General features: G+C 46.0%; 1 protein-coding gene across 1 annotated transcript in view; it reads left to right on the top strand.

Annotated features, from left to right (window-relative positions):
• The window catches only part of tox3 (TOX high mobility group box family member 3), a 38,431-nt gene that overhangs the window by 13,108 nt on the left and 12,955 nt on the right, over positions 1-12,368 (top strand). The window contains exon 2 of the mRNA XM_070830389.1: positions 8,313-8,378. Coding sequence (XP_070686490.1) covers positions 8,313-8,378 — 66 coding nt within the window. The remainder of the gene's footprint in view (positions 1-8,312; positions 8,379-12,368) is intronic.

The following is a 12,368-nucleotide window of genomic DNA, read 5'->3' as shown; positions in this document are numbered from 1 at the left end:
CGCAGATGTCTTTTCCAGCTGCTATTTCATTATGGATTAGAGACGCAGTGCAGTGGCTTTTCTTTATGAGCCTTTGTTGTTGCACATCAAGTCGTAATGATTATAGATACATTACAGCAACCACAGGAGGGGGGGGGGCAAATATGGCATGAGCAGACACAGCACAACGCACAACATCTACATGTGTACATTTTCATTATTTCACCTAATATGCCCGAGTCATTCTGTTAATCTCTGCCAACTTGTTGACTGTCAGTTTGGAGACACATTTCTGGAGAGGAGCCCGAGAGTATTTGCAGCCGGACCTCTGTCAGTAGCGCCAAGCAACACAGCCGCAAATTGGAATGTGGTACAGCTCTGGGAACGCAGCCAAGATTTAAATTAGACAATAACCTCTGCTCTCTCTATATTGCCTCTCTTTTCCAGCTGCAGACCTAGCCATTTGTTTAATACAGTCAGCCCTGTAGTATATAATAGACTGATATATGAGTCACCGCTCAGCAGTTTGTGTTTTTCAGATTTATAGAGATTGAACAACTGGTCGGTTTGTGCTTACTGTGGGCTTATGCTAAGAATAACAGAAAAGACACAGGTTGCACACCGACTCGGAAAGAATTTCCACAGCAACCAGACGTCCAACTGGCTGCACAGAATTAATTTAACTCTATGTTATTGGGGTGTTTCTAGAAGGATCTTTGAGGACTTTTGATCATTTCACGTTTTTTCTTGCCCCCAAATGTCCCAGAGAGAATATTTAGTTTATGCTTAGCAGCGTTAGGTATCATAGTAAGTGGAGTAAAACCAAGCTAGCCACCAGGCCAAGCTGTCCAAGGGGGTTTGACCATCTTCACGTCGCTGCTTTCAAAATACTTTGATGTAAGTCCGTGTTATCTTACCCATTTTAGTCCGGGCACTAAAGCACAAATATTTCCCCTTTCTGCCATTACTAGATAAGACGTAGAGGATTGTGTTAAAAGCTCTTGACTGTGCACATTCCCAAAGCTGGTTGTAATGAGTGTATTAGCCAGTAACGGCACACGGGGAATAGAAAAATGCATCTGTGCTGTTAGAGCAATAAGAGAGGACTCAACTCCCAGCAGCTTTCAATGGAGCTTTATGTGAGTCCACGTAGCACAGCTCGCTCATAGCCGTCCGACAGGCCAAGAGAAGTAGCACAGACATGACTATTAGCGCCACAGAAAACAACCCCATTCCTAGTGGCAGAAGGCTCTTCTTCTCCTGCGTGACATTTAACCATGTCATGTCAGTTATTAGCTTCCTAAACCCCACAGCAACCTCTTGCTCTGCAGTGCAGACTGGCGAGCAGAGTGGAGTGAGCTTGGTTAAAACCCACACCTCTGATACCATCGTGAGTTGGAGTTGCTTCAAAGCTGCTGAGAGTAAACAGCCTTGAGACATGGCTTAGCAGTAAAAGAAAGACAACACCGCCAAGCCGAGCCTTTCTCGTGTTGCTTCCTCAAGAGCTGTGCGTACGCAACAGCGGCCATTGTGAGAAAGCTACACCATGTTTCTGAGGCCCTCTCCACCGCCTAAGCTCCTTTGTGGCTGTGGGCCAATGGCTTTGCACCCCGCCAGATCAAAGATGGAACCCCATTTAGCTCGTGCTTTCTTTAAGGATTTGGTCTTGAGAGTACAGAGCAGACTCAACAGCAAGAAGAAAAAAACAAAAAAGAAAGAAGGGGATGTTGGATGTTGACCTGCACAGTACTGAGGCTTCAGGGCTCATGCTATGGGTCCATTATGACAAATGCTGAAACCATCTTTGTTTTGGCAGCAGTCTTCGGCCTCAGAGAAAACACAGCCGCAGTGAACCGCAGTGTGTTTGAGTTCCTCTGTGTGACGCGGTGTTGGACGTGGCCGTGCTACAAAATGATGGTGTTAACGCGCTGCTGTATTGTCACCATGTTTACTCTTCAAGTCAACATTTACACACCTGATAACAGAGCGGCCCAGAGAGCACGTGAGCTTTATTTTACTAGATCTTGATTAAAAAATGAGGGTGTTTTTAGCCACAGCGTCGGCGTCCAGACTGACGGAGCCCTGTTTCTAGTAGCTGCTGGATGATTGCCATGAACGTTTGCACACAGATACTGTACTACTCATTGGTGACACCCTGATGTTTCATTGAGCTCCATCAATTGTGGTTTGGAGTAATCTGAGATCAAATATTTGATTCATCCAGGACTTGAGCTCATGGCCAAATACCTCATCTGTATTTCTTTTTGTTTGGTGCACTAAACTAGGACAGTGAGCAGAGCATGGCTAACTGTACCTGCTGAGCATGAGCTCATATTTATTGTGAATATGTCACAATGCTACAGTTAGCATTTAGCTCAAAGCTCCGCTGAGCCTCACGGAGCTGCAGCTTATAGCTGAAGAGGCCAAAGTGACTTTGGTGGTGTGTTCTGTTTCCTTCAACACTATAGCCAAAGTAGCACAACAGCACTGTGGTTAGACACAATTAACCACATCCTACCACTATGCACCTATATGATTACTACTGACCTGTATATGTATTCACAGTGTAGACTACACTGTGCTGTATCAGCAGCACTATATCAGTATCATTATGTGTAAACCTTCTGTGTGTGTGTTTTTTTCATTCATTTATATTTTAAATTCTTTAAACAGATTAAATCCTTTGCATTGTGTCACTTGTTAATTATACTATTCTACGTGTAACCGTGGGGACAAGCAACACTGAGATGTTTGGAAAGATGTACAGCGTGTGTTTCAACGAGTGGACTCGTCTTTTCCAGCACTCGTTTACTAAGTTTACTTCTCTGTGACTGACAACTTTTCTGGCTGAACTAATGCACTGATTCACACAGTAAACTCTCCTAATCTCTTTCTCAAATTCTTTGAAAGAAATGCACAGATCTTACACATGCTGTTTCACCCTGGCCTGTGTGTGTCTCCGTGTTATCACTCTTGTGCACTGCGTCTGTGCTGAATATAAATTTAGCCTGGAGGAATATGCTGAACGCACCAACTACAGCTCAGCTCGCCTTTTACTGTCTTTCACCACTGCCATAATGACTGGGAAGCTTGAAAAAACATAATGCATATTTGCTGAGCTGTGAAATCGCTTAAAGTTTTTCCTTTTATTTTGATAGTTAAGCTTGTCATTTTGGTTGGATATGCAAACTTAGTTTCACAGCGCGTGACAGAGTTGTAATGTTCATGTACCATGTAGAGAAATGTGAAGAGCACACGCTCTTCTTTTCGGTTTGCCCGTGACAACCTCTGTAACTATAATGTGTTCCCCACGTATCGTACAGACCTCGGTGATGACATCTGAAAGTCAAAGGCCTAAACTTCAGCCTGAATCTCCTACATTGTTTAACGTTCTGTCATCAGGCGCTGAAGAGAGGGAGACAGCTGATTCTGCGTCACTCGTGTAATAGCAGCGTCGTGTGCGAGCGGTCAGCGTGGTGCGAGGGAGGCGACGGTCAGCACCCCGCCTGAACTAAACTGTCATCAGCTTGATTCAGATCCCAGATGAGACCCAGACTTCTCCTCACGCCGGATCCTCTGCCTGGCCGTGGCTGGACTCACACTGAGATGCAGAAGAAGAGTGAGAGGCTCACAGTGAGCCTCCCTCAGTCGTACCTTCTGTAGTTGAGGACTTGCAGTCTTAATGGTGGAAGACAGTGCTGGGCTGGGGGAGTAATGATTTTAGCTTTAAACTGAATTACCAATCGATTCGGCCTGCGGATCAGAACACAGGTTGCGAGCCGACCGTGTGGACATGCTGTGTTGTGGAGTCGCTTTACAAATTGACTGCTGCACAGGTAGGAGGAAATATATCTATATATGTCAGGTCGGCACTGCTTGCGCGGCGGCCTGCTGGGCGTGAACAGGCCTCGTGATCACCAGAGAGGCAGCTGCAGAGTGTTTATGCTGAATTGGGTTGTAAATGAGCGTGTATTTGGTGAGGAGGACCTCGGGAGTCAGAAGATAACTTTTCCAGAGGCGACAACGGGGCCTGACCGGGGTTAAAAGGCAGTAACAGTAAACGGCGTGGCTCTTTTGCGCCTCCAACCGCCTTCGCTGGATGAGAGGCGCAGACGTGGTGGAAGGCCGAGCTCGAAGGGAAATTGCATAAAATAATACATAGCAAATTACCGCGGGTTTCTCTGGATTGGAGGTTGAGTTTTAACGGTGGTGTTTTTTATGGAGACCACTGGAGAACATATTAGCACAAGTGTCATGTTCCAGAGAACACATGCTAGGCTGTGATTACCGAGCTCAAGCTGAACTGTAAAATCGCTTGTCAGCAGTTGATGTGTTTCTGGAAAAGCCTGGCCTCTTGATTGAATTAGTTTGGTGGTTTTCGGTGGGGAGGAAGAATGGGTCCAATTTGGCTACCTGCTGACAGGCAGCACTGATATTGTGACTCTTGGTCGTGCTGTTGAACCAAGGAACAGTACTCTGAAGGCCATTTGAAAATGTGAAATTAAAGGAAACTCAGTGCTAAAAACTCCGTGTCATCGTTCACCTTCCCCGGCCAGTTTTTTTTATCATCTAATCACCGGTGACAAAGCAGTATTCAGTGCTCAGACTGGAAGGTAAAGGCTGGCGCGTGTTTATTTTCCATTTGTATGCATGCAGAGATGGCAGCTGTGCTATCAGAGGCTCTTCAGGCGTGTTTTCTGTGGATCTTGGTTGTCCAGTTCATGTTTACTGATAGGATCTGTGTGGTTACTCCATCATATGGGGGGTGAGATGGGGTCAGGTTGCTGCAATATTGTGTTCGCCCCGAGGTTGAAATAATTTTGTTTGCTATAATAGCTGTAAAACACCTTATTTCCCACCGGACATTCTTTCATACAAATATTCCTGCACTGGGATTAAAAAAGGTGGGGAAGAAAATCAAGCATCAAAATTACTCTGGCTTCAGTAGAAAGATAAAAAAAAAACTGGGGTTATGCATGCTGATGGCTGTTGTTTAAAATCTGATTCTTTCTGCTTTGTGTGATCGTGAATAGCCGAAGCTTTTGCAGTGAGTCAAGGAATATCCTTGAAGTATTATCTTCACTTTGAATAAAAAGAAAGCCAGTAGCCTAACTGTGCATTTACAGAAAAACCTCAAAATTCATATTCACCCCATTCAGTGCGAGGCTGCTTGGTTTTCTGTCTGCCTGCGATCATGCAGACAGTGGAGTCTTTTCACGTTAGGATCAGGGCCCATGTAAGCTCTTAATTCTCTCCTGTTAAACAGTTATTGAAGAAATGTGCTGGTGGTGCAGAAGGAGAAATAAAAACAGTGAGTGCCCAGTGTTTGCTCTGCCATGTAGCCGTGTCTGGCTGTTAGTACGACTCATATTACAGAGCACCTTTAACCGTGAATGGACTCTGTTAATAAAAGCCTCCTTCCCACAGCTTTTTTAAATCACTCTTTTCCATGGCCTCCCTTCGGCTCCCTTCTACAAGTCCGTGGCTGCTCTTTGGAAATGTGTGGAAAAGTTAGATGCCGGTTTCTTGAACGCGTGTGACATCAGCGCCTGAGCTGTTGCTATAGCGCCGCACTAGACGCTCAGAGACAGTTTATTGTATCTCAGGAGCTTTTATTTTCCAAAAATCGACTGATTCCACTCCTCTGATTTCCCCAACTTTTCATCTCTGTTACACACAGGCGGGTGTTTGGCCCCTCACATGGCCGCCGCAGCTCTTGTCTAGCTCGTCACATCATTTTAATTACAGAGCCTTCATTGTCTGCGCTGACCCATTTTAGCGCGATCCCTTACCGTCAGCTGCGTGGTCCCTCCAATCACACTTAATTTCATCTGGCATTTGACTCAATCGGCACTGCCGTGAACAGGAGCGCAGAATGCCCCCCCACCACCACCACCACCACCACCTCCCCCAAAATGAAGTGGGAATCACAACAATGATCTCCACTCCCTGCTCTGGTCGTCCGCCGAGGCCTCTGGCCCGATGTGGTGCAGCCTTTAATGGTAAAGATTGATACCGGTGGCTGGGGGACATTTCTTGGGATGTTAGTCCCCGTCCTCGGAGGAGATGTGGAGCTGCTCTTAAAGGGCCACGGAAACACAGTCAAACATGACTCACGGTTACGGAGCCCAGGGAGCTCCACACCACTAATTAGCACTTGGACTTAACTTGATTGTGTTTTGTCTAATGAAGCTGATGTCCGTGCTTACAGCGTGTAATTCAGCCCTACCTCTCAGTCGGGTGTTTGTTTTAATGACACATCGCGTCCTGATTTATAAGCACTTACATGCTCATGAAGTTGTCATCCGCATTAACCAGTGACATGTAACATGGCGAGTAATGCAGCTGAAAACGTTTGACTATCAGTGCCACCGAGGAGTTTGTAGGGAACCGGAGACAAAGCTGCTCCACTTAGGGAAACTGTAGTCGGCTTGTTTTTCTGCAACAGGCAGGAAAGTGTACGAGTGCCTGCCTTGAAAGTAGCATAAAGATTTCAGATCTGTCTATATTCCTCTGGGATCTTCCCAAATTGTCAGTGAACTGTTTACACTGAAGAGCAATTGTCTGCTCACTCTTTAAACCTTATTCACATCCAGAGAGACACGTAGGGATGGAAGACACAGAGACAGCACTGCACGAAGCCATATCTCCCCCGCAATCGGAACAATGTTCCTAGTGCTTGAATAGAGAGGGATATCTCTGAGACTTCAATTTGTTATCTAAAAGAAGAAGGGGGACGGAGTAACACTTCCAAGATAAGCCCAGCATAAGGTTAATTACCAGCCGAGTGGCTGACGTAACCCAGCCATGTCAGGTCTCAAAGTTACACACAGCTGGGAAATGAAGGGGTGCTGGCTATTGACAGATGTTTCTCACTTGAGATGTGTGTGTGTGTGTGTGTGTGTGTGTGTCTTTGTCCATTTGTGCGTGCATTTGTGCAAACATGTAAACCCCCGTTGCTCAAGTCAGATATAGTTTAGTGGGGCAGCTCCAGGTAAGACGGCACAAACCACCTGCTTCAGCGACTGCTAGCAGAGCTCGTGGCTCCTCTTCTCATTGGTGCGTAACACTGTTAACATTGCTGCTGATTCCCCTCTCTCTCTCTCCAGGGCACAGACTAATTAATGGATACCATTCGCAGTTGATTAGCAGCAGTTCTTTCTGTAATTACAGTCGCATACTAACCACTCGGAAGAAAAGGAGAAGGGAAAAACACACAAAGGGCTAGAAAATATATTAATGCACTTCTCACTTCGCTCTGATCTTAATTTGTTTCCACTATTGTTTGGCTTCTGCTTAGATAAGAGGCCATTTTCTCTCCCTCCCTCTCTCTCCCTCTCTCTCTCCCCCCATCTATTTGAGTTCTTTGTCTCTCATAATGTTTTAAGAGAGTGACTTTGTAATAAACACACAAAGGAGATTACTGCAGAGCTTTGTAGAAAATGTGTTCTCAGTGGAACCTCATGAAGACGCAGCCGCGCTGTGATTCTTTCTCCTCCGTGCCGTGCAGGCTGGGTTTTGCTCTCGTCACTCACAGAGAGGTGCATTGTGCTCCTGGGCCCAGCTGCTAGCCCATAATTCTTCATTCTGTGTCCCATTGTTCCTACCTGTCAGCATGGTTGTGTCTCCAAAGAAAGGAAGTGGCTGCCATTTTGCCAGCAGGCTGTGTGTGGGTTGGGGGGGGGGCGGGGCGTGTTGTGAAAACATGTTATTTCTTACCAAAGGTCTTAATAGCTTATCAAGTGTCTTAAACGCTGGTGTGTCTTCACCGCGCGGCGCCATCGGTCACTCTGCTCTTATATTAGCAGGTAAATACTTGAGGAGGAAACATTTGTCACTGAAATAAGATGCGTCCAAAAACCAGATTCCTGGTGAGAATAGATAAAATGTCAGAATCATGTTGGTGAAATAAACTGTAGAAGCCAGCTCCCATTAACTAAAACTGTGCTCCACCCATGTTGAAAACACTCCCCACCTCCTTATTTCTCCTCTGCATGTCTCCTGTCCCTCATTTGAAGTTAATAACCTGCCACCACATCTTGATACTTGGCTTTGTGATGCAAACATATCCTTAATTGCCATCCCATAAGAGCTGAAGAGCCGGACCAGATTCTCATTAGCCTGGTTTGAATTGGCCCGGGCCTCTCACACGCCTCTCACCGTGTCGCAATAATGGCCGAGTGGCAGAATGTGCTCGTGCTGGTAGAGAAAGGGGTTAACTGTGTGTGTAAACATCCAGAGCCCAGTGTGCCGGTGTGTGTGAGTGACAGGTGCTGCACTGGACGCTGTCTGGACACCATTAGGCTCATTGTGCTTTTTCTCTTCATTTGCAGTTCCAGAATAACAACAACTACATGAACATGGCGGAGGCGAACGGCGCCCTGCTCGCCGCCGGTGATGTGAGTACACGCTTTTTCCCACGTTGAAATTCAACTACTACAGCATACAGTTGATGATGATGATGATTGATGACTGAAGGAAATGTAGATGAGCAACAGTAAAAGCCAGCATGAGAGATCAGGAACCCTACATCCCTCGGAAACACCCATAACAATACATTCCCTTTTGAATCTCTCCACCTTTGTCATAGGCAGAATTATTTTATTGCCTGGGATGCTGCCCGTCCTGAGACCCACACTAGACAATAAGCTTACAGACAGATGAGCCCGGCTCGCCCTGCATTCCCTCGCAGTAACTTGTGGGAGCTGACGCTGATGTGATCTGACTTGACTGTATGATAAAGTGGTATCCCAGAAAGCCCAGGATATAAACACCTGTTTTCTTCCCCTTTTCAAAGACATAATGAAGGAACCCAAAGAAATTCTACAGTTGTGTCACTTTCAGAGCGACTTTATCTGCTGACGCTTTCCAAAAGTGAAATGTCACCAACAATCTGTGGAGTCTGTGGAGCGGCTGGAACAACTGCGTGTACTGTACTGCTGCATTAAAAGAAGCAGTTGTTCCTCTGGAGGTATAGAACGGCCTCTGTGAGTGTAGTAGTCCTAACAGTGTGCTAAATTTACCCGCTCTATTCCCCCTCCACCCACTCCGCTGCCCTGTCATTAGAGACAAGTGCACCAAAAATACCCGTCATCCTCTGTGGTTCAAACGGGCCAATCTTGTCCAGTTTAGCTGCAGAGATTGATCTGGCTTCAAAACCCACAGCGAAGCATCATTACGCAGCTCCACAGCACAGAGATAGATGTCATTGTTAACCTCATTGTTTGCGTTCACGTCACTCGGGCAGTGGGATGCGGCCGGGACGCTGGAGCCCCGGCGGCGGCAGCACAGAAGTGCTCGGAGAGAGTGACCTGGTGCTCATGGAGAGGCTGCTTCACACTGTGTTGTGGAAGAACTTTAATTTCCCCCCACATTCACACTGAGTGGGCGCATCCTCCTCCGTGTCCACTGGCTGCTGAGGCCCACTGTGGCGGGGACCACGCCGACACAAGCTGCTTGGAGAGCGTTCAGCCCCCAGCTGTGAGGGCCCACTGTGGCAGGCAGGGAAGGGGGGGATGGGCTGAGGGGGGGGGGCACTCCTTGGTAAATAAAACAGCCCTTCTCATTTGCATTTTATCAAAAGGAACAACTGTTTCCAGTGTTAGGGCACAGATGGTATTGTGCTTAGCAGAGAGAGAGAGAGGAGAACGAGTCTTGAGCATAGATTTTTCTTTTCAAGCGATGGTGTTTGTTGCACCCTGAGCTAAAGAAAGATTAATTTGACTTCCACTTTGAGTTGTGAGGTTTCACACCATCTCCACTGTAAAGCTATAATAATCTGCTTAATGCGTCTGCCTTGGGCTGAGGGTGCAGTGGGGAAGGAAGTCTCCATCACATGAACAGCTAACTTTGACAGCAGGCTAAATTTATACCACAGTTGGTTGGCTGTTGTGTCCAAATCAAACCAGTCGGCCGCTTCATAGAAACACGCAGCCTTTATGTATCTTCATTTCCTACATTCAGAGTGGCTACGCCTCTGTCTCAAACTAGCTCTGGAAAAATTCTCTTTAGCTTTGAGTTAATATTTGCATGAATTGTTGTTAGCCAGGCTGTCGCAGCAGCAGCAGCAGCAGCTTTTTCCAACCACCTGTTATTTCATGTGAAGGAGCTACAGAGATTTGAAGTGAGACTCTAACGTTTGCTGCCACAGTAAAGTAAATACAGTTAGTACTAAAAATAGTGTAAACGTAGCACAAAGAGATCGGAGCTGCAGCGACTTGTCGATCAAACAGTTAGCTGATCAACAGAAAACTAACCAGCAGCTGGTTTGATAATTGATTCATTGTTTAAGTCCTTTTTCATAAAATATTTCCTTTGCTCCAGGTTCTCAGATGTGACCAGTTTGCTGCTTTTCATGGTTTTGCTGGTTTAATAAATTGGATATTTTTGGGGCTTTGGATCATTTCTTGGACAAATGAACACATTTGATGAGACACTTTGGGCTCCAGGATGTTGTGATGGACAGTTTCCACTGTTGTCTTTTTTCTTTTATAGATGAATCAAGAAAACAGTTGCAGATTAATCTGGAGCAAAAATAATTATTAGAGGCAGTTAAATGCAAACTTGCTCACTAATATTTATCCCCATCTAAAGTTTTTTTTTAACCAGCCTTATGTAAGGCCTTATGCTGGCTAATGTTTCCTCATACACCTACTGCTGTCTGTGAAACACATGCTGTATAACACACAGTATGTATCGTAGACGGGGCAGAGTGCTTCTACATGAGAGCAGCAGACCTGTGCTGTTTAGACGGCCCGTGTATCATTTACCTTATGCACTTAGACGATGAGATAAGATGACCTTGGTGTGCCTGGTAAAGCATACATCCTAGCAGGGAAAGCTTGACTGCTTCCCTCAGGGAAAAGGATACTGTACACTGAGATTGTGTTCCACTCAGATGTATCACTTTACTTCCCCAATCAAATTAGAGACGTGTAATGAACTATAAATATGTAGAAATGGACTGCAAATGATCCAAATTTGAAATAATGTTGATTAGGGGTGCCATGGTTGATGTTGTCATTTGAGTAGCTGCACTCTGCCTGTCTAGATATTTGAAACTGGATCCTCAATCCTGCCTCTATTGATTCTGAGGCCTATTATATGCAGTAATTGCATGCTGCTGCCTTTAACAAGTCTTGGTTATTGCATCTGTGAATTGCATTACTACATTTATTGAAGGACTGGGAATATTGCCTGAAAAGCTTTTTCTTGCTCTTTGTCCTGATATTGAATGGCAGCCCAGGAATGAAAGATGGGGAAGGAAAATTCACTGACACACATCTCCTAGTCACGTCTCTGTATGTTCCCCCTGCTGTAAACATTGTTTAATGTGTTACTGTAGTGGGATATAACACAATTACTGCTCGACTCATTCTGATCATTATAAATCATTAGCTGTTAGCTACACATACTAGCTGATTATTATTGTCTAGATAATAATTAGCAGGGACTCTGTAGTCTGGTCCAGGTTTGCCTCCTCCTGCAGGTTTTCCCACACACCTGCTCAGGATGTCCATGCGCTGCCCTCCAGCCGTGCCATACCACTGGACCCTGTGGCTGCCAACACACACACACACACACTTCTCTCTGACTGTGCTGTGCTCTCCCTTGCCTACCCTTTAACATGTACATGCCTGCACATCCCAAGCCCCAGCATCTGGCTTGGCGCTTGGCTCTGCTGAGCCTTTCAGAACAATTTAAATGGATAATCAGGCTGGTGATGCAAAGAAAGTGGATTGTGCATCTCTTAATCTCCGATCAGAGCCCCCTAAGCTGCTCCTGGTGCAGAATTAGACTGGCTTTATGTGAAATGACACTAGACAGTGTGCAACACTGTAACACTCGTAGGCTCCAGTAAAATCTGGCACCTCCTCCCCGGGGAGAGGGCCTTTTCTTCGCAGACAGCTGACATCTTCCATATCCCCCCCAAATGAGACACAAACGCCATGTCTCCATTATCAGTGCCCCTGGTGCAGATGTTAATTTGTATCATCATTAACAAAGAGAGGCGATGCACACAAGCACAGGCTTTGATACTGATCTTGCTCTGTCCTCCCTCCCCCACAGTATTTTTCTCTTTCTCTATCCTCCACCTCCATTGTGTTTAGCAGACACTAAACACTAGCATTCCTCTGCTCAAACTCGTGTCTGTGTTGCGCTTAAAGGTCACAGTCATGCTTGTGCTGCTCTCCTACAGAACTGCAGCTCACCTCAGCCAACCTTCCTCTTCCACACCTCCAGTCTCTGGGTTGGTTCTCTAATTCAGGCCACAATGCACCAGCCTATAGGATCCAGTGGCCTACATACAGCCGCTCTGCCCTGGTTTACCTTACGCAGTGTAACACCACAGAGAAAAAAACTACTTGCATCAGCAAATAGTATCCAGA

Source organism: Pempheris klunzingeri, chromosome 1 (genome assembly GCF_042242105.1).
Source record: "Pempheris klunzingeri isolate RE-2024b chromosome 1, fPemKlu1.hap1, whole genome shotgun sequence".
Classification (NCBI taxonomy): Eukaryota; Metazoa; Chordata; class Actinopteri; order Acropomatiformes; family Pempheridae; genus Pempheris; species Pempheris klunzingeri.
Note: the sequence above shows the minus strand (reverse complement) of the source record. Positions and strands in the feature narration are given on the sequence as shown.